Source organism: Balaenoptera acutorostrata, chromosome 1 (genome assembly GCF_949987535.1).
Source record: "Balaenoptera acutorostrata chromosome 1, mBalAcu1.1, whole genome shotgun sequence".
Taxonomy (NCBI): Eukaryota; Metazoa; Chordata; class Mammalia; order Artiodactyla; family Balaenopteridae; genus Balaenoptera; species Balaenoptera acutorostrata.
This window is the reverse complement of record NC_080064.1, coordinates 91,549,400-91,573,269: the sequence shown is the minus strand read 5'-3', so window position 1 is coordinate 91,573,269 and position 23,870 is coordinate 91,549,400. Positions and strand designations below refer to the sequence as shown.

The 23,870-nt window shown below is 34.5% G+C and overlaps 1 protein-coding gene across 1 annotated transcript in view; it reads left to right on the top strand.

Annotated features, from left to right (window-relative positions):
• Positions 1 to 23,870, top strand: part of COL11A1 (collagen type XI alpha 1 chain) — a 214,494-nt gene that overhangs the window by 14,573 nt on the left and 176,051 nt on the right. Inside the window, exons 2-4 of the mRNA XM_007169509.2 lie at positions 12,633 to 12,800; positions 17,958 to 18,171; positions 21,266 to 21,428. Coding sequence (XP_007169571.1) covers positions 12,633 to 12,800; positions 17,958 to 18,171; positions 21,266 to 21,428 — 545 coding nt within the window. The remainder of the gene's footprint in view (positions 1 to 12,632; positions 12,801 to 17,957; positions 18,172 to 21,265; positions 21,429 to 23,870) is intronic.

Sequence of the window (23,870 nt, the reverse complement as noted above, 5' to 3'; positions counted from 1 at the left end):
ACTTTCAACCCTTTTTTTCTGAGACTAATAAGAAAGAAGCTTCAACTCTGAGGCAGTATGTGGCTGCCCATTTACTCACTTATTCATTCATTCATTAAACATATTTCTCTTGATTTTTTATTGTGTGTCAGCCGCTATGTTATTTATGAATACTGCAGTGAACGTCAATAGTGCTGATGTTTGCTGTCAGAGGGTTTACAATCTATCAGGGGAGGCAGGCATTAACCAATATATTACAAGCTTAGCAAAAAGAGAGAGAGAGAAAGAAATTAGTGGCATAAGTATGTAACAGGGAAATCAAGACCATAATTTAGACATACACCGTGGCTGAGAGCACACAGCCTAGAGTGAAAATGAGATAATTAAGCAAACAAACAAAATAGAGCATGGAGTTAACCAAGGGGGTATATGGGGCACTTGGGATCATATGAAAGGGTCACATAACCCAGCCTGGGAGGGATAAGAAATGATTTCCTGAAGAAAGTCATGGCTAGGTTGATATCAAAAGATTGATTAGGTCTGAGTTCACCAGGTTTCAACCCCAGCTACCCATTAGGCTCATCTGGGAAATGTTTAAAACATGTGAATGCCTGGGCCCCATGCCAACCCAGACATCTATATGTTTTAAAAGCTTGCCAGGAGATTCTACTGACAGTTAGGGTTGAAAAAAACAGTCAACTATCCTTAGTCAATTGATGAAGGATTGAAAAAAATCTCCAACAAAGGGAATACAGTAAATTTTAGAAACTGAAAGAAGTTTATTTCAGCTGGACCATAAAATTTGGGGTTGAGGGAGCACATAGGAGTTAGTGTAGATATCTCACTTGGAGTTTGTGGCTGTGAGTGTTCATGGCGGAGATGTGATTTTTCTCAAGAAGTCCTCAGCAGCCATGATGCCCCCAGGGAGACTTTGAACATCTAAATTTATTCCGTATTGATGTCTTGTCAGGACATGACTAGTTCCATTTTCTTGAACTCTGTACTGTCTTGTATCTGTGCTGTCATATTTGATATTTCTATCACCTTCCTCTTCATTGATGAATCTATCATTCAAGACTCAGCTTAAAAGAACCACATGGTAGATATTTTAGCCTTTGTGGGCCACATGGTCTCTGTCAGCTACAGAGCTCTGTCCTTGTAGTGCAAAAGCAGCTATGGACAATATATAAATGAATGGCTGTAGCTGTATTTGCAATATAAACCTTATTTGTGGAGACTGAAATTTAAATTTCATGTAATTTTCATGTGTCATAAAATATTATGCTTCTTTTAATTTTTTTTCAACCGTGCAAAAATGTAGAAACATTCTTATTTTGTGTACCATACAAAAATAGACAGCAGGAGGTCTTAAACCATAAGCATAGTTTTCCCAGCCACTGTTCTAAGGCATTGTTACAAATACCAACTTAGTTCTCACAAAAACTCTAATAGGTAGATATTTTTTATTATTCTCATTATACAGATGTGGAAATTGAGGCACAAAACAGTAAAGTAGTGTGCCCGAATCACACAGATGCTAAGTGCCAGAGGTGGGATTCAAACCAGTCTGGCTTTCCAACACTGTGCATTGCTGCTTTATCCTACTTACTGGTCATGGGAGTACGTGAAGAAGTTTAAAGGAGGAATTAATTAGAGACTAAACAGTCAAAGCATTGGGTGACCTTAGAACAATAATTTAAGTAGACGCTGGAGGCATGAAGGAGAAAGGATTAAAGACCTGGGATAGACTAATCAATGAATGAATGGAGGTGTTTAAGAGATCAACAGAACACAATAGGAAAGACATATTAGGCCCTCACAAATTTTCATTTCAAGACCAGAGAGCCCCATGGACTTCAGAGGAAGTTGCTTTTATATGTTTCACATGATTGTGTTTCACGTTTAAATGATATTTTATATAGTCCGTGTGTGCGTGTGTGTGTGTGTATACCTGTTCTCTTCTAGTTTTGTAAAAAAGTCAAGTGTAGGCAAATAATTAAAAACCAAGTGTGAAAAGCACTATCATAGAGGTGAGTATTTCTAACCCAGCTTTGGGAGATAGGGAATGCTTTCAGGAAGAGATTGCACATTAATTATATCCTACTTATTCCTCAGAACAGGATTTATAAAAGCTCAGAAACAGGAGGAGGAACATGGTGGGTAGTCTGTGAAGTCTGAGTCCAGTATGGCTAGAGCACTGAGTGAGGAAAGAATTAAGGGGTAATGAGATACAAGGATGGAGATGCAGTAGCATGGAACTGGAAGAATAAGTGAGTGTGTCCAGATCATTAAGATTTTATATGCAAGGTATGTGCGTACCATCTGGAAGTTAGTTGGGTTCTCGGAAGGAATTTAAGCAAAATGACTTGAGGCGTGGAGTTTTGGAAGCTCAACCAAGCTGTGGTATGCAGATTGATGAGAAAAGGCATTGAAGAACAGAAGCAAGAAAAACTACAATCCTGCAGCCTGTGGTCCAAAAACCACAGTTACAGAAAGACAGAGAAGATGAAAAGGCAGAGGGCTATGTACCAGATGAAGGAACAAGAAAAAACCCCAGAAAAACAACTAAATGAAGTGGAGATAGGCAACCTTCCAGAAAAAGAATTCAGAATAATGATAGTGAAGATGATCCAGGACCTCGGAATAAGAATGGAGGCAAAGATTGAGAAGATGCAAGAAATGATTAACAAAGACCTAGAAGAATTAAAGAACAAACAAACAGAGATGACCAATACAATAACTGAAATGAAAACTACACTAGAAGGAATCAATAGCAGAATAACTGAGGCAGAAGAACGGATAAGTGACCTGGAAGACAGAATGGTGGAATTCACTGCTGCAGAACAGACTAAAGAAAAAAGAATGAAAAGAAATGAAGACAGCCTAAGAGACCTCTGGGACAACATTAAACGCAACAACATTCGCATTATAGGGGTCCCAGAAGGAGAAGAGAGAGAGAAAGGACCAGAGAAAATATTTGAAGAGATTATAGTCGAAAACTTCCCTAACATGGGAAAGGAAATAGCCACCCAAGTCCAGGAAGCGCAGAGAGTCCCATACAGAATAAACCCAAGGAGAAACACGCCGAGACACATAGTAATCAAAGTGGCAAAAATTAAAGACAAAGAAAAATTACTGAAAGCAGCAAGGGAAAAACGACAAATAACATACAAGGGAACTCCCATAAGGTTAACAGCTGATTTCTCAGCAGAAACTCTGCAAGCCAGAAGGGAGTGGCATGATATACTTAAAGTGATGAAAGGGAAGAACCTACAACCAAGATTACTCTACCCGGCAAGGATCTCATTCAGATTCGATGGAGAAATCAAAAGCTTTACAGACAAGCAAAAGCTAAGAGAATTCAGCACCACCAAACCAGCTCTACAACAAATGCTAAAGGAACTTCTCTAAGTGGGAAACACAAGAGAAGAAAAGGACCTACAAAAACAAACCCAAAACAATTAAGAAAATGGTCATAGGAACATACATATCGATAATTACCTTAAATGTGAATGGATTAAATGCCCCAACCAAAAGACATAGACTGGCTGAATGGATACAAAAACAAGACCCATATATATGCTGTCTACAAGAGACCCACTTCAGACCTAGGGACACATACAGACTGAAAGTGAGGGGATGGAAAAAGATATTCCATGCAAATGGAAATCAAAAGAAAGCTGGAGTAGCTATACTCATATCAGATAAAATAGACTTTAAAATAAAGAATGTTACAAGAGACAAGGAAGAACACTACATAATGATCCAGGGATCAATCCAAGAAGAAGATATAACAATTATAAATATATATGCACCCAACATAGGAGCACCTCAATACATAAGGCAACTGCTAACAGCTATAAAAGAGGAAATCGACAGTAACACAATAATAGTGGGGGACTTTAACACCTCACTTACGCCAATGGACAGATCATCCAAAATGAAAATAAATAAGGAAACGGAAGCTTTAAATGACACAATAGACCAGATAGATTTAATTGATATATATAGGACATTCCATCCAAAAACGGCAGATTACACGTTCTTCTCAAGTGCACACGGAACATTCTCCAGGATAGATCACATCTTGGGTCACAAATCAAGCCTCAGTAAATTTAAGAAAATTGAAATCATATCAAGCATCTTTTCTGACCACAACGCTATGAGATTAGAAATGAATTACAGGGAAAAAAACGTAAAAAAGACAAACACATGGAGGCTAAACAATACGTTACTAAATAACCAAGAGATCACTGAAGAAATCAAACAGGAAATAAAAAAATACCTAGAGACAAATGACAATGAAAACACGACGACCCAAAACCTATGGGATGCAGCAAAAGCGGTTCTAAGAGGGAAGTTTATAGCTATACAAGCCTACCTAAAGAAACAAGAAAAATCTCAAGTAAACAATCTAACCTTACACCTAAAGAAACTAGAGAAAGAAGAACAAACAAAACCCAAAGTTAGCAGAAGGAAAGAAATCATAAAGATCAGAGCAGAAATAAATGAAATAGAAACAAAGAAAACAATAGCAAAGATCAATAAAACTAAAAGTTGGTTCTTTGAGAAGATAAACAAAATTGATAAGCCATTAGCCAGACTCATCAAGAAAAAGAGGGAGAGGACTCAAATCAATAAAATCAGAAACGAAAAAGGAGAAGTTACAACAGACACCGCAGAAATACAAAACATCCTAAGAGACTACTACAAGCAACTTTATGCCAATAAAATGGACAACCTGGAAGAAATGGACAAATTCTTAGAAAGGTATAAACTTCCAAGACTGAATAAGGAAGAAACAGAAAATATCAACAGACCAATCACAAGTAATGAAATTGAAACTGTGATTAAAAATCTTCCAACAAACAAAAGTCCAGGACCAGATGGCTTCACAGGTGAATTCTATCAAACATTTAGAGAAGAGCTAACACCCATCCTTCTCAAACTCTTCCAAAAAATTGCAGAAGAAGGAACACTCCCAAACTCATTCTATGAGGCCACCATCACCCTGATACCAAAACCAGACAAAGACACTACAAAAAAAGAAAATTACAGACCAATATCACTGATGAATATAGATGCAAAAATCCTCAACAAAATACTAGCAAACAGAATCCAACAACACATTAAAAGGATCATACACCACGATCAAGTGGGATTTATCCCAGGGATGCAAGGATTCTTCAATATACGCAAATCAATCAATGTGATACACCATATTAACAAATTGAAGAAGAAAAACCATATGATCATCTCAATAGATGCAGAAAAAGCTTTTGACAAAATTCAACACCCATTTCTGATAAAAACTCTCCAGAAAGTGGGCATAGAGGGAACCTACCTCAACATAATAAAGGCCATATATGACAAACCCACAGCAAACATCATTCTCAATGGTGAAAAACTGAAAGCATTTCCTCTAAGATCAGGAACGAGACAAGGATGTCCACTCTCACCACTATTATTCAACATAGTTCTGGAAGTCCTAGCCACGGCAATCAGAGAAGAAAAAGAAATAAAAGGAATACAAATTGGAAAAGAAGAAGTAAAACTGTCACTGTTTGCGGATGACATGATACTATACATAGAGAATCCTAAAACTGCCACCAGAAAACTGCTAGAGCTAATTAATGAATATGGTAAAGTTGCAGGTTACAAAATTAATGCACAGAAATCTCTTGCATTCCTATACACTAATGATGAAAAATCTGAAAGAGAAATTATGGAAACACTCCCATTTACCATTGCAACAAAAAGAATAAAATATCTAGGAATAAACCTACCTAGGGAGACAAAAGACCTGTATGCAGAAAACTATAAGACACTGATGAAAGAAATTAAAGATGATACCAACAGATGGAGAGATATACCATGTTCTTGGATTGGAAGAATCAACATTGTGAAAATGAGTATACTACCCAAAGCAATCTACAGATTCAATGCAATCCCTATCAAATTACCAATGGCATTTTTTACGGAGCTAGAACAAATCATCTTAAAATTTGTATGGAGACACAAAAGACCCCGAATAGCCAAAGCAGTCTTGAGGCAAAAAAATGGAGCTGGAGGAATCAGACTCCCTGACTTCAGACTATACTACAAAGCTACAGTAATCAAGACAATATGGTACTGGCACAAAAACAGAAACATAGATCAATGGAACAAGATAGAAAGCCCAGAGATTAACCCACGCACCTATGGTCAACTAATCTATGACAAAGGAGGCAAAGATATACAATGGAGAAAAGACAGTCTCTTCAATAAGTGGTGCTGGGAAAACTGGACAGCCACATGTAAAAGAATGAAATTAGAATACTCCCTAACACCATACACAAAAATAAACTCAAAATGGATTAGAGACCTAAATGTAAGACTGGACACTATAAAACTCTTAGAGGAAAACATAGGAAGAACACTCTTTGACATAAATCACAGCAAGATCTTTTTCGATCCACCTCCTAGAGTAATGGAAATAAAAACAGAAATAAACAAGTGGGACCTAATGAAACTTCAAAGCTTTTGCACAGCAAAGGAAACCATAAACAAGACGAAAAGACAACCCTCAGAATGGGAGAAAATATTTGCAAATGAATCAACGGACAAAGGATTAATCTCCAAAATATATAAACAGCTCATTCAGCTCAATATCAAAGAAACAAACACCCCAATCCAAAAATGGGCAGAAGACCTAAATAGACATTTCTCCAAAGAAGACATACAGACGGCCACGAAGCACATGAAAAGATGCTCAACATCACTAATTATTAGAGAAATGCAAATCAAAACTACAATGAGGTATCACCTCACTCCTGTTAGAATGGGCATCATCAGAAAATCTACAAACAACAAATGCTGGAGAGGGTGTGGAGAAAAGGGAACCCTCTTGCACTGTTGGTGGGAATGTAAATTGATACAGCCACTATGGAGAACAATATGGAGGTTCCTTAAAAAACTAAAAATAGAATTACCATATGACCCAGCAATCCCACTACTGGGCATATACCCAGAGAAAACCGTAATTCAAAAAGACACGTGCACCCGAATGTTCATTGCAGCACTATTTACAATAGCCAGGTCATGGAAGCAACCTAAATGCCCATCAACAGACGAATGGATAAAGAAGTTGTGGTACATATATACAATGGAATATTACTCAGCCATAAAAAGGAACGAAATTGAGCCATTTGTTGAGAAGTGGATGGATCTAGAGACTGTCATACAGAGTGAAGTAAGTCAGAAAGAGAAAAACAAATATCGTATATTAATGCATGTATGTGGAACCTAGAAAAATGGTACAGATGAGCCAGATTGCAGGGCAGAAGTTGAGACACAGATGTAGAGAATGGACATATGGACACCAAGGGGGGAAAACTGCGATGAGGTGGGGATGGTGGTGTGCTGAATTGGGCGATTGGGATTGACATGTATACACTGATGTGTATAAAACTGATGCCTAATAAGAACCTGCAGTATAAAAAAACAAACAAAACAACTAATACTAAACTTTCATTGGGTTATTTGTATGGAAATATGTTAATATAAATGTTTCAGACATTACATGAAATTTCTAAAAATCTTATATTTGTATTTGTATGGAAATGTGTATGGAAATATGTTAATATAAATGTTTCAGACATTACATGAAATTTCTAAAAATCTTATATTTGTATTTGTATGGAAATATGTATGGAAATATGTTAATATAAATGTTTCAGACATTACATGAAATTTCTAAAAATCTTATATTTGTAGTTGTATGGAAATATGTATGGAAATATGTTAATATAAATGTTTCAGACATTACATGAAATTTCTAAAAATCTTATATTTGTAGTTGTATGGAAATATGTATGGAAATATGTTAATATAAATGTTTCAGACATTACATGAAATTTCTAAAAATCTTATATTTGTATTTGTATGGAAATATGTATGGAAATATGTTAATATAAATGTTTCAGACATTACAGGAAACGTCTAAAAATCTTATATGTTCTGGTATAATGTTATAAGTAATAATCCTAGTTATTACTTTAAAATGTATATCTCAGAAATAACTAATTTTCTTGTCAACTGCATTATTATGAACTTTCATCAAATCTTTAACCATGGTCATTTTTAAGTCTTTTGTCATTTACAGACAGTTCTGGGTGTACTCTGATGATTTTGCAAATATGTTCCTATAAAAGGGTTTCATCTTCAAGAAATTCATGGAAAAGACTCTGACAAGTACAGGTTTCTGGTAACTGACTGTACTGCTGAACTGAATGAATAAGCATTTTCAGAACTCTAATGAAAAACTGATGAACTCATAAAAGTGCTAACAAAAGATCAAGATGAAAAAAAAAAGAAATTAATTACATGGGACTGAGTGAACTGATGAGGATGAGTATAATTTTTGTGACTTTCTGTCTGAATTAAAAAAAAAAAAATCCCACAAGGACTCAGAGGAAAAGAATATACAAATCAATTTTCACTGCAAAGTAAAGGAGCTGTTACAGTGGAGGATTACTGGACTGAATGTCAATATTATGACATAGTATAACTGTGTTTCATGTTTGGTAATTGCAATCATTGTTGCTTTTAAAAAAAAATAAAAAATAAAAAAAAAAAAAAAAAAAAAAAAGGCATTGAAACCAATTAAATGGCTATTGTCGTAATGCACTGAGTCTGCTATCCTATTTTCCCATTTAATAAACAAAAAAATATGCAATAAAAGGCAGGAAAAATATTATTGAACAAATATTGTGCTGACTGGATACTTCTGAAATGAGAATCATAATCTGTGCCATAAGGATTGGCGACATAGAAACAATTAAAATATTAGGGACATTTAGGAATTGCTTTGAATATCAAAATTACAGTTTTTTAGATATATCGAGTTAAGCTATAATAAATTACTGCTTTTAATCTTTAAACTGTTGAAGTTCAGTTAATAAAATATGAAGAATAGTTCCCCCCCGTGTGTGTGTGTGTGTGTGTGTGTGTGTGTGTGTGTATAAAACCATCGAACCCATGTTATGAGAATTTGTTAAATGCTATAATTATGATATCAAATAAGAGGCAGATTTCAAAGTGACTTAATTTATTACTTAGTTTACTTGAAAGGAAAAATCTTTAAGACTTGATTAACTGAGTTTTACATTTTTGTAACTTTATATGACTTTTTAGAAAAAAAACTATTTGCAATCTTTATTATATATCCCTATTTCTTGATTGTTTTTCGTAGAGTGAATTTTTATTTCGTATCATATGTCTCTACATAGAACTTTGTTTAGTCTTTAAAAATAGAGCCCTTATTTTGAATCCTGTAGAGGGAGTGTGTTTTTATCACATTGCTTTCAAGGTAGGAACTAACAAATGTGACAAAACCTGTGCTCCTGGAAAAGGTCATCCTGTTAAAAGAGTTTGGAGAGAAGGAAAGGTGTGGTCCATTTTATGTATTATTTACTGATATGCAGTTGGGGCTGTGACCATGGGGCTGCAACCTTTTCTTTACAGAAGGATTACAGCCTTCATAGCTGTGTTCTTGTGGATCCTGGAGTCTTTACCCTATTCAGATGTACTTTTGCTAATGGCTTCAGAGCAAGAAGATAAGATAAAATAAGCAGATAAGATGCTGTGCTTTTAGAAACAGTCTCCTTCAGAGTAATTTATCCCTAAAGTGTGAATTGAGTTTAATTTAAAGCAAATATAAACATCAGGAATCAATGAACTGGCTCAAGATAATCTTATATATTATATTTATGTTTTAAGTTACTTTTCACAGTGTTTTTATTTATGGGCTATAGCAATGAAGGTGATGAAGTGGAATGAACCTAGATTTGATTTTGCACAGACTTTAGGAGTTTCCATAGTTTGCTTTCTGGTTCTCAATTCCTTCATCTGCACAATGGGGATAAGAACACATGGCCCGCAAAGTTTTTGATGGTTAATGCTAGGAAGAACTTAGCCCAAGGGCTGTCACATGTTAGGCTCTCTGGGCCTGGCAGTTAATATAGTTATTATTTTCTTAGCTTTATGATAAGAGAAAAAAAGAATGTAAAAATAGTCAGGTATCCTATTGGCCTAAAAAAATTGGCCATTGAAAGCAGGAGTCCTGCAAAAAATGTTCTTGAAAGTTGTTATTATTCTTTTAAATATTCCAAGGCTGAATTAAAGGGGATCATATTTGATAGGGTTAATGATCCCTTCAATATGTCTGATTTCCATAGAAAAAGTTTTTTTTCTTTTTAATAATTTGGAACGATGTGTAGTCTACTGGATAATATGTTGATTTTCATTCAGAAAGTTGATGAAATAGGTAGACAGTCGTTATTATTAAAGTACATTTGTTATAAGGTAAAAGGCAAATTATATAAAGCTTCATTCACATATGTTTGTGCATATAGAAGTTAATATGCCTAAAATTTAATTAACTAAGGAAGTGACCAGATGCACATTTCTCACGTACTCATTCGATCATCCATTCATACATTCTATAACTAACTCTAGTTATTATAAAAAGAGTATTAATTGACATTGTAATGTTCAAAGAACACCACTCTATTGCAGGTCACTGTCTATTTTGTGGAGTGTGATAAACTGTACTGATGGTATTTCCTGATTTTACACTCAGTCCCTTTTTCATTCTGTCCTCCCAGAAATAGTGTACTTATAAAACCCAACATATTTTGAAATTTGGTGGCAATTCTATTTTTTTTTAACTAAGAACTGAAACTTTTCAAATCAATAATATTGGTCTCACTTTCAGCCAGAAGTGATCTCTTTTCCTTCTAAACAAAAGAGTACTGTGTGCATCTGTATAAAACTATAGATACTGCCTCCTGCGTAATTATTGGGGCCTCCTTAATTAGAATGTAAATACTTGCAGTCAGGACTATGTTTCAGACATGCTCAGTGATGCATTAGCTAACACATGGCCTTCTCTGAATATTTTTATTTTTGAATAAAATAGAAATTCAATAGAATATAAGTATATTGAGTAATATGGAGTCCTAAGTCTGTTTTTATAACAATACTTACACCACATCATTCATGTTTTGACTTGCTTAGTGAATTAGGCAGATATTTAGTTGTGGACCAGGGAATTCGAGGGTCTAAAAAATCGTTTGTCCTTTTATGTCTGGTTTATTTCATGTAGCATAATGTTTCAAAGGTTCCATGTGGTAGCATGTATCAGAACTTCATTCCTTTTTTGGTTGAATCATATTCTATTGTATGTATATTATCACATTTTGTTAATCTGTTCACATACTGATCGAAAGTTTGGTTGTTTTCACCTTTTGGCTATTGTGAATAATGTTGCAATGAACATTCGCATACAGGTGCCTGTTTTAAGCCCCGACTTTCCATTTGCTTAAGTATATACCTAGGAGTGGCATTGCTTGGGCATATGGTACTTCTGTGTTTAGCACTTTGACAGATATTATCTGATTCCACTTATATGAAATTTCTAGAATAGGAAACTTCATAGAGATGGAGAGTAGATTATCCGTCATCAGAGCCAGGGCAGAGGAAGGGAATAGGGAGCTATCACCTAATGGTTAAACAGTTTCTATTTGGGGTAATGAAAAAAGTTTTGGAAATAGATTTTGGTAATGGTTACATAGCATTGTGAATGTAATTATGCTACTAAATTGTATACTTTAAAATGGTTAAAATGGCAAAATTTATGTTGTGTATATTTTACCACAATTAGAAAATGAATAGTTTAAGAAGTGTAATATACCAGAACTAATAAATTGCATACTTGAAATGGGTGAATTGCATGGTATGTGAGTTATATTCCAATAAAGCTGTTTGAAACATCAAGTTTATCCAAAAGGATTACACTTGCAAAGGGAAAGTTTAAGGTTCCAAACTTATTTTATGTTGACCGCTTCATGGTAGCAGGAGGTAGCTGGAATGGATTGGAATGGGAAATTTATGCTTCTGCCAATAAACGGCCCTGTGTTAGACACCCTAGGGCTACACAACAGGGGGAAAAAAATTACTTATCTCCAGGGACTTTAAATCTAAATCATAAGGCATGAAACAGTGTACATGAAGTTACTCTGGCAAATGTAGAGGATTAAGAACAACAAATTATGCATAGACACATACATGTATGCACACTTACAAAGGCACACACAAATACACAGATATATACATATACTTTGTAAATAACTAACATAGGAAAGCACTCAAAACTAGAGCATTATATTTGTTACCTATTCTTTTAAACATCTTTTAACTTATCTTTGGGTATACAATATGTCTTAGTAACTGCACATTTTACCATATTTATATATAACATTTATTGTGAATTTGAATCTTCAGAATCACCTTTGTTTAGATTATGAATAGTTGAATAGTAAATCTGTTAGAAATTAATGGAATATATACAGATGCTGGCTTTTTCAACATCTCTTTGCTTCTCTGTAATTTGATTTCTGATTTGAGATATTTTGACTTTGAGAATGTTACAGTTTATATTTTACTTGCTGCTCCACTCCTTAGCCCCCCACCTAAATGTTAGAGAAGTATGGCAAAAGATAAATAGTTTTGAGACGTAGGACTATAAACTATTTCCTCTGTTTAAAAAACACTCATTTTTATATTAGATTATTTGTTCAATTACGTTTTCCTATTTTTAACTTATTTTTCAGCTGCTCCAGTTGATGTACTAAAAGCTCTAGATTTTCACAGTTCTCCAGAGGGAATATCAAAAACAATGGGCTTTTGCACAAACAGAAAGAATTCAAAAGGTTCAGATACTGCTTACAGAGTTTCAAAGCAAGCACAACTCAGTGCCCCAACAAAACAGTTATTTTCAGGTATGTTCTCTTTATTACTATGACTACTGCTGCTTTGCTAATTATTATTATCCCTTTTTATTATGCTATATAATGCACAATTATGGGGGGATTTTTCATAATAGTTTGAAAAATACTCAGTGAATATTTTCTTTCTGTCCATGAAAACACTAAATGACCTAATAGTACTAATTATCTAGAAATCATGATAATGTAGGGAAAGGGAGTTGAGTAGTGAAATGACAATTTCTGAGTGTCACATTTTCTAAGCAGGTAACTTGTTATGAGTACTTGCCTGCTATTGGATACATGTTGATTATTTTTTGTTACAACTTCACTAAGTTTAGTGGCCTTGTTCCTATTTAACAGAAGAAATTGAGTTTCACTGAGACTCTCTGATTTGTCCAAATTACAGGAGGCCAATATTTAATGCAGGGTTTGTCTGTTGCCAAGGCCAATATTGTCTGTATTATCAAGTATCCCTTTTTGGTATTTTGGGATCTTTTCAGAAACAATTTATCATTTAAATTCTTCATATTATCCTCTACTGTCTTCACCTGAAGGAATTTGAGTTCCCTATTTTCACATAAAACTGTTTTCTAATAATAGAAAAATTATAAATCAAGGGACTAAAAATTAACAAAACAAGAAAGCATATTTTTTGGGAAAGAACATTTTAAAATATTTTTGAAAATACATTTATTTTGATAAATCATTGGTTCTTCCAAAATATTTCCTGTTTTGCAATAATTTGTGGTGGACAAAAGTAACAAGCTGCAAATATGAAGACTATTAATGCACAATTTTTCTGACAAACTAAAATTAAAATGGTTATTAAATCCATGAAATATTTTTCAAATCAAATGTGAAAGTTTTTTTTTTGTTTGTTTTTTAATTAATTAATTAATTTATTTATTTATTTTTGGCTGCGTTGGGTCTTCGTTTCTGTGCAAGGGCTCTCTCCAGTTGTGGCAAGCGGGGGCCACTCTTCATTGCGGCGCGCGGGCCTCCCACTATCACGGCCCCTCTTGTTGCGGAGCACAGGCTCCAGACGCGCAGGCTCAGTAGTTGTGGCTCACGGGCCTAGTTGCTCCGTGGCACGTGGGATCCTCCCAGACCAGGGCTCGAACCCGTGTCCCCTGCATTAGCAGGGGGATTCTCAACCACTGCGCCACCAGGGAAGCCCAAATGTGAAAGTTTTAAACAGTAAAAACTAAGCTGCTTTTCTATTTATTTGCACTCTAATGCAGAAATAGGAAAAGGATGGGAATTTTCAAGAGAGAAAAAAATAGATTACTGGAAATGCTGTAGAAATACTGAAGAACTTAGTTTATAATATTTTATATTTGGCTTATCATCTCAGGGCAGTTTTTCTGCCCTCCAGTGTGGTATTTATTTTGATTATTTCTGTTGTTTTATCTTGGAAAAAGAATACAACCTATGTCTCTAGGATCTCCTTCCATGTCAGTTAACAGAATATATCAACATTTTTCCCTCTTCTCAAAACATTGTGTCTTAGGTATGTGATTCTAATAATGAGTAGTTCAGATAGGAAGAGATATCTATGGTAAAGACCTCATTTTTCCCCGTGCAAATGATTATAGGCTTATCTTCCTTGAGGATAGAGCTTCTTGTCAAATAATACTAAAGGGCATTTAATAAAAATTACCAATGACACATTCACCATTAAAAAAATCTGAACAGTGAAAATGTGAATAATATTCTCTATAAAAAATAATAAAAAAGATCTTTGAAAATTTATTTGGAATATTTTTTCTTCCATTGCTAAAACACAAAATAGCAGCTTCTTTCCAATGAATAAAGTAAGCAGTATTATTGGAAACTTCAATATTGGGGTGGGGATAAGGGTTTTCAGATTGTCATAATACTCTGTAGAATTAAGGTATATGTCCTCCAAAGTCCCAATCTGAGACCTTGAATTTAAATATCTGAGAGCTCTGTGCCTGCGAACTGAATAGAAGCTGTAATTTGCAAATTCTATCTGGCCTCTTTAGAACACCTGCTGTAGGACGGATGCTATGCAAGAAACTGTGTATATTGATCTTTATGTTCATAACCACCTGGAAAGGGGAATATTTAAACCCAAATTATAGATTAGGAGTTAGAAAAGTGAAGTATTTGAATATAATCACAGAACCTGTGGATGATATGAAGCTGAGAGACAGTTTGGGGTTTTTTTAGACTAAAGTGGGCTTTTCCCACTATGCCAAATGACCTTCACTCCTCATTTTAAAAACCCTACCAACCACTAAGCTACATCAGAAAGAGATTTTATTTAAACGGAGACATACTCTGCATGGAAATATATTGACCACAAGTTAAAAATTAAAATCATATAATAAAGTTATTGTGCTTTTTTCATATTGAATGCATTCATGGATGCAGTATCTGTTGATGTTAAAAGCCCATTTTAAGAATCACTATTGAGGGCTCCCCTGGTGGTGCAGTGGTTGAGAATCTGCCTGCCAATGCAGGGGACACGGGCTCGATCCCTGGTCTGGGAAGATCCCACATGCCACGGAGCAACTGGGCCCGTGAGCCACAATTACTGAGCCTGCCCGTCTGGAGCCTGTGCTCCGCAACAAGAGAGGCCGTGATAGTGAGAGGCCCGCGCACCGTGATGAAGAGGGGCCCCCGCCTGCCACAACTAGAGAAAGCCCTCGCACAGAAACGAAGAGCCAACACAGCCATAAATAAATAAAATCCCAATGCTCAGTCTAAAAAAAAAAAATCACTATTGAATCTGATATACTCAGAGGGAATTATGATTATTATCACATGTATAGGATTTATGTATACACACTTATTAAAGGTAGTAATAACATTTTTTCTTTAACAGCAGTCATTTAACAGAGAGGATGCTTTATTGTTAGTTTGTATTTATAGATTTCAAAACATATTATTTAAGTTGCAAAATTCCACATTTTATCTGTATCATATATACTGATCACTACTATTTTAGATAAAGTTTCACATCTTAAGTGGTTGACTTTGTGCTGTTGAGCTTATCTCATAGTAAATTCTCTCTGATAGATTTAGTTGGTTATGAACAACTTTGATTCGTATCTAATAGGGAGGAATCTAAGGTAGGTGTCTAGGTTATACTGTGAACATTTTGACATCAAGTCATGATTTTTTAGACAACGAAATTTTCTTTTTTAAAGGTCATAGTGTAAAGATTATAATTAAAACCTTATTGCTTAATTTTAAATTGGGAAATACTTCCATAATTGAAAGATTTTACTCAGTGTAGTTTGAAATTGACAATTTTCAAAAGTTGTGTTATATAAATTGGATGATTAATTAAAATTTGTTACAACTTATTTAGCCTTATATGAATATACTATTTTCTGAAATTCCTCTTTTTCTAAATGTCTCTATGTAGATCTTATTTCATAATATTTTTGCAAAAATGAAAAAGATATTGTTTTCTCCACCTCATAATATTTTAGCATCATTTTTCAATGTATGAGATATTTGAAAATTGAGGTATTTAGGGAAAGAAGTCCTATAATTCTCAACATTTTGAGCTATTCATTTGAAGAAAAAACTTATCTGCTGTGGAGCTTCCTCAATAATAAGCTGAATTACCTAGATTTTTATTTGTAGTATAAGCAGCTAAAAGGTGTTTTTGTTAATTGATGTGTTTTATTACCTTTCAATTTTATATACATGATTATTTTTCTTTATTGATTTTCATGAATATAAAATTGGATATATCTGTGACACAAATCTAATCAAACAAAACTTTCTCTCTCCCTCTCTCTCTCTCTCTATATATATATCTTTTTTTTTTGCCATGAAAGCAAGGCTTTTATGATATATTTGTGATATAGTGAAGTTGTATTATTGGTAAGTTATTTTAAAAATTAAAATTGAGAATTTTAAATAAACGCTTTTTAGTTTGGAAATATCTATCTAGATTCTAGATAGATAGATTAGAACCAAATAGTTAACATCAATTGGCTGTTTTCTTTGTGACCTATTCTTATTTACTTTCCACAACATTTTAAATAATTTCCATTTCATAAGACATCTTTCCACTACATTAAGTGGCTGCATAGATTTCCACTATATAAATGTTTTGTATTTTATTTAACCAGTCCCAACCATTACAGGTGATTTTAACATTATATGATTATAAATAGTGTTCTGATGAATTGATTTAACATAATATCTTTACATATAAGCATCCCTATCACCTCTGTAAATTCTTAGAAGTAAAATTGCTAGCCTCCTACAGTTTTTTAAATTTGAATCCAAGGCAGTCATATTCATATATTTTTATTATTTTATACTACTATACATGATAGAATATGGAATGAATGGACTGAATATGGAATCTCTTGGTGTTGGCCCAGATATCATTGATTACATATGCACATATACACCAGTTTTGCATATGGAAAACTTTTTAATTTAAATAATCTCATCCTTCAAATAACAATGCCTGCTTTACTTTTGTCCCAGGGTAGTAAAAGGATTAAATAAGATATATATGTAAAACTGTTTTTGAAAAATAGAACCCACGATTTTATATGCAGTGTTTTTATAAAAAAATGTACAATAGTCATTGCTTAACTTTCTTGCATTTAGAATCAAATTAACCAAGTATCTAAAAGTTCTGACTTATAATGACATAAGCTTTTTCTTAGTGAAACTTCATTGTGTGATAGGAAAAACTGCTCAGAAACTCTTTAGCTTTTGAAGAGATGACTAAAAGTGTACCTTCATATGTTGTGTCCTTACAATGCCACTTTAAAGAGAGGATAGATGGCCACAGATTAGATAAGGGCAGAAAATACAAATCTTACACCAGAATTTCTACTTAAGTGTTTTAAAAGTGCTTATTGTGTGTTTGATATTGAACTGGCACGATCTTGGCACTGGCATGATCTTGTTTCCTAACCATGAATTAAATTTTACATAATACTTGTGCTTTAAATGAGTGGTGGTAAAGTTTGAATACAGCTTCAACAATTGTTGCAGACAAAGATTAATAGAATCCCTTCTCCGTTGGTTTTTAAATCTGTATTGTTATTACTGTTTGAACTTTGGTTACTTGTTAAGGCCACTTAGTAAGCTCAAAAATAATAAGGTGATCAAGGAATAATTTGGAAATTTAGAATTTTTGACTCTTTGGCATTTTCTTCCCAGGAGGAACTTTTCCAGAGGATTTTTCAATATTATTTACAGTAAAACCCAAAAAAGGAATTCAGTCTTTCCTTTTATCTATATATAATGAGCATGGTATTCAGCAAATCGGTGTGGAGGTTGGGAGATCACCTGTTTTCCTGTATGAAGACCACACTGGAAAACCTGCCCCAGAAGACTACCCCCTCTTTAGAACTGTTAACATCGCGGATGGAAAGTAAGTAACACAATAATCCAATGTTTTAGCTGTGTTGAAAACAATTCTTTCATTTGATCATTCAACAAATATTTATAAAGTGTGATGCAGGTTTTCTAGGGAGTGGTGATATAGAAATGAACAAAACAATAAAATACCTAATCATACATAGTTTACAGTCTGGGTAGACACATAATGAACGACAAAAAATTACTAATAAATAGTTTATCAGATGGTGATAAGTGAGAGAGAGAGAGAAATATAGCAGTGAAGAGAATAGGGGATGATGGTGGGGAGTGCAGTTTTAAGGAGTGAGGTCAGGGATAGTCTCACTAAGAAGGTGACATGTGAAGGAGGCGGGGTGCATGCCATGCTGATAATTAAAAGCATACTATTCCAGATGGAGGAAAAGCAAATACACAACCTTTGATTCTGGGTGTGGCTGATTTGGTCTAAGCAACATCAAGGATGCCAGTGTGGCAGAAACAGTGTGGGATGATGAGGATGTAGAATCAGTGGGAGGCCAAATGGTATAACACATTGTAGGTGGTTGTAAACACTTTGGATTTTATTCTAAGTGAAATAGGAAGTCACTGTAGACTTTTTGAGCAGAAGAATGACCTGTTTTGACTTCCTTTACCAATCATGTTAATATTGACAATATAGGAAGCTTTATATAGCACTCGATATGTGCTACGTTCTGTTCTGAACACTTTATACATAGTCAACTCATTTAATTTTTCACGACTCTTGGAAGAAAATAACATGAATAAACCCATTTTACAGATAAGGGAAGTGAGGCACTGGGAGTTTAAGTAACATATATTTGAAAAGTGGCAGAGATAGGGTTTGAACTCAGGTAGTCGCACTTTCCAGTAACAACCACACTCTTCTCAAAATCATGCTGAATTCTGAATTCTGTGTTGTGAATATTGCCTATCACTTAGGGAGCAGCTAAAGACAAATAAATTTTTATTAAATTTACTCGGTATTTTATTGCTGAATTCAGGCTACTGAAAAAAAGATTATCGGAAATATGACATTTGGTTGTAGACATGAGAAAGAAATAGCTGTTCAGGTGGAAAAAAAATTCACACTCAGATTATCATTGTCAGGACCATGGAAAAACCTTCATCTCTGTGCCGGGAAAACTGGGCTTTCATGAGTAATTTACATCATTATCCTTAATAATTCATATGAAAAGTGATGATAGTTCTATGAATGAAATACATCAGGGGCAAGAATGTAGAGTGTACTGTTTTAGACAGAGCAGTCCTCTTTGGCATAGTTGCATTAAGCAAAGACATATTGGAAGTGAGAGAGTGGGCATGTGGGGATATGGAGGAGAGCATTCCCGGCAGAGTGAAGAATATGTGAAAGGAACAAGAAAGAGGCAGCGGTGGCTGGGTTACTGGGAATCAGAAAGCAAAAATTTGGACATGAGATCAGAGACGGCCAGGGCGAGGCAAAGTAAGGACTTCAGTTTTTATTGAGAGTATTATATTAGTTTATAGCAAGATAGAAACTTCATCTGACTTATTTTTTAAAATGGTCACTCTGGTTGCATCAGAGTGGAAGCAGGGACCAGTTAGGAGTCTAGGTGAGAGGCATGGGTACTTGGACAAAGTTGTGAGCCTTTGAATTCTGCGTATACTGTGAATATAGGATTGACAGATTTTCTGATGATATGAATGTGTAGTATGAGAGAAAGAGAATAATTAAGAATGACTCCAAAACTTAGGGTTAATTTAATATCTTGAATATTATATGTGATAACATGATTATCACATTATTATCAGAGCTTAAATTAATTCAACAAAAATATCAAGTTTAGAGTCCTAATCAGCTTTCGACAATTGAAATAAATCATTTTTATTTTCTGTTGATGAAAAGCACGTACCCACAAGAGTAGAGATGGTTTAATTTAAGACACAGGCTTCTTGGCAGAAACATGTGTAAATTTTACTCTCACAGTATTAAGTGCCTCCTAATATAAATCTTTGCTCAATTCAAACCAAGCAGATGCCTATGCTAGTTGAAAGTGCTACGGAAAGACGAAAGATTAAGTGTACATGGAAATATACTTGGTCCTCATCAGTAGCCATGCCAAGTCACATGAAACAGACATTTTAGAAAGGCTCCTGCAACTTTCTGGGTACTTTATTTTATGGATCTAGTCCTAGAAACTTCTGGAATATTAATTTAGCACTTTTCGTTTGGAAAAAGAAAAAGAGTGGCTTGCAAAATCCAAGTGCATTTCACTTAGTTGTTTATGTTAGCACCAGATACTGTTAATAAAACCCACCATTTTACAGTATGATTAGGGTATTTATGTTTCCAAAGGGCTGGCCACGTCTCCCCCCAGGTCTGTCATCACTGCCCTGAATTAGCTGGAGCAGTAGCTTCAGAGTGAATTGAGACTCACTCCACACATGCGTTGACTATGCTTTCTTTCAACGTTCCCACTTCCTGCCAACCCTGGAAAGAAGGAGAGATATTGTGTCTCAGTCTTGGATCCTGCCCACAGTAGTGATCTATAACTGTCTTGAAACTGAAGTGGAAAAAGAAAACGAAAGCACTTGAAATAAATGTGCCTAAAGACAGAGAAGCACATTGTGTCTTGCAATTAGAACGTTCAGTTGTTCCAGATGGAGCGTTCATTCAATTAGCAGACATACCCTTTTACAGTCTATCTCAGGGGATCTCTCAAGCAGAATTTTTTTAAGTGGAATTCCATTTTGGAAGACAGCATTTACGTACATAGAAACTATTAATTACTCCATATCCCGCCCCTAATCTCTATCAAATACCGTCATCAGGACATGGTGAGATTAAGCTTTTGTTACAACACAAAGTGAAGCAAAGGATGGTCTCTTCCTTATCAGCATAGACAGCCAATCCTGCTGTGCATCCTACAGTGCTTGTGTGTCTTTTTCAGTACCTAGCACTGTTCTGGGTTAATAGTAAATAGTCACCTGTTAACTGGTTAATAAATGAGCCTACATTGTGTATACTTTCAGATTACGTGTATAATTTAAAATACATTGTATTTTAATGTGAATAATGGTTTGGCAACATCTTTGGAACTTACAAAAGAATTACTTGGCTTTTTAAGGTGGCACCGGGTAGCAATCAGCGTGGAGAAGAAAACTGTGACCATGATTGTTGATTGTAAGATGAAAACCACAAAACCACTTGACAGAAGTGAGAGAGCAATCGTTGACACCAGTGGAATTACAGTTTTTGGAACAAGAATTTTGGATGAAGAAGTTTTTGAGGTAAATCAAACTTTATTTTAAGCTGAATATTATTAAATCAGATGAAGTGAGTTAACAGTAACAATCAATATATGCTATAAAGCAAAGTTGTAAACTCTAAAGGGTGACCTACTTTCTTCCCCCGTGGGTGTAGCAGTGATGTTTTCTATTGTTCAGTAAGAGAATGAGTAGACAATGGTGACTGTAACGCCTGGGAAACTTTAACAGAGATTGGTTGATTTAAACACAGGCATGCTATTCTCCTGGGAAGAGCAAATGACTTTCCTCTTAGTACTTTGTATTATTTTCTTTGGAGAAAAGAACATTTTCTTCACTTCCTCCTCTCAGAGATTAATTTAATGAAATGTACAAGTCTGATATTTTGCCTTTCTCTGTTCTTTGTGAATGTTTCCAAGGTAAAATAGAGATACTGCAAAAGATGAACTGTAGTTTTTAAAAATCACTATTTTAATAATGTGAAGGTCATGGTAAAAAGCTCCTTTCCAATTATAATTTTCCAGTTATGATAATCACATTCTTTCTTTTAATTCTTCAATCATTGGACCTGGTAACTCTTGCTTTAATTTTCATTTAGTCAATCATTAACAGAACAAACAGACCAGACCCCATAAAGGGATGCACTCCTGAGATATTAGTCATTACTGTGATGATTGTTTTTATACAGTTTCTGAGTAATTTATTTTTCAAAGTGTAACAAAGTAAAGCTGTGTAATATATTATGGATTAATAGACAAGTTTTACATGGAAGATTTGCTGTATTCTGTTGAAATGTGTGTATATATATATATTTATATATATACACACACAGATATGTACACATAGAGATGTACACACACACACACACAGTATGTATTTTCAAAAAAAGCACAATGTAAATTCAGAGGGTCAGTAGAATATTGTATCCCTGTACTTAGTTATATAATCTATGGCATAATTTTAAATATAATTAATATTTGTGACATTTTCAGATTATTTGGGATTCTATTTGTTTTTGAGTTTCTGCATTAGTATGTACCTAAGCCTTTGACTCTAAACAAAATGTTTTAACACATCATATCATGCTAAATTAATGACGAACTGATTCAGTCAATGTATAATAATATAGTCTCAGATCTCTGATATCAGGCATTGATTGCACACAAATGATAAATCAGTATTTATTTATTAGATGAATGAATATTATAAACAAATTAAATTTTAGGCTTACAAATTTCTATTTTAAAATTAAACTCTTCATGAACATCAGTTTCACAAACTAAACTTATTTTTGTAATATCCAAATCTTTATTTTCCTGGAACATAAATGAGTAATATGGAAGAAATATATCAGTGGATGGTTTCATTTCATACATTAGTTTAATCTATTGCTGTTCGTATTCACAGAGCCCATGGAAGTTAAACAACAGAAATTAAAAGTAGAATTTTTTTGTCATAAATGAGTAGAACATATAAAGAGGAAATATAGAAGAGAAAATATACAAATTAATATTAATTAATTAATCCTCAAAATTTACTGGCCCTGAAATATAATATTTGATGTATGTACATGTTGATTAAATTTTTTTCATACAGTTTCGTAGCATTGAGACTTCTATTTTTACCTGAACTTACTTCTAGGTGAATATCATTTAATTTTTATTTTTTACTCCACTCCAACACACATACCAAACCAGATTATACTCCACCTTCTTTCCCATATACTACACTCGGGCTCACTGGGGTCCGGTTTAGAGTTTTCAAGTATAGTTACAGACTATCACAGTAAGTTCTTTTTTCAAAATCAATAATTGAACTTGATGTTGCATATTAAAAAATACATAATAAATTCCTCTGTGTTTCAGAGGCTGATTATGGTATCAGCAACTAAAACACATAAAAATGATTTCCTTAAAATATTTCCATATGCTTTCTTTCTTTTTTTTTTTTTTTTTCACATCTTCACTGGAGCACAACTGCCCTACAATGGTGTGTTAGCTTCTGCCTTACAACAAAGTGAATCAGCCATACATACACACACATCCCATATCTCTTCCCTCCTACATCTCCCTCCCTCCCACCCTCCCCATCCCACCCCTCGAGCTGGTCACAAAGCACAGAGCTGATCTCCCTGTGCCATGCGGCTGCCCCCCACCAGCTATCGATTCTACACCTGGTAGGTTATATATGTCCATGCCACTCTCTCACTTTGTCCCAGCTTACCCTTCCCCCTCCCCATGTCCTCAAGTCCATTCTCTAGTAGGTCTGCGTCCTTATTCCTGTCCTGCCCCTAGGTTCTTCATAACCACTTTTTTTTTTTTTTTTTTAGATTCCATATATATGTGTTAGCATACTGTATTTGTTTTTCTCTTTCTGACTTACTTCAGTCTGTGTGACAGACTCTAGGTCCATCCCCCTCACTACAAATAATTCAATGTCATTTCTTTTTATGGCTGAGTAATATTC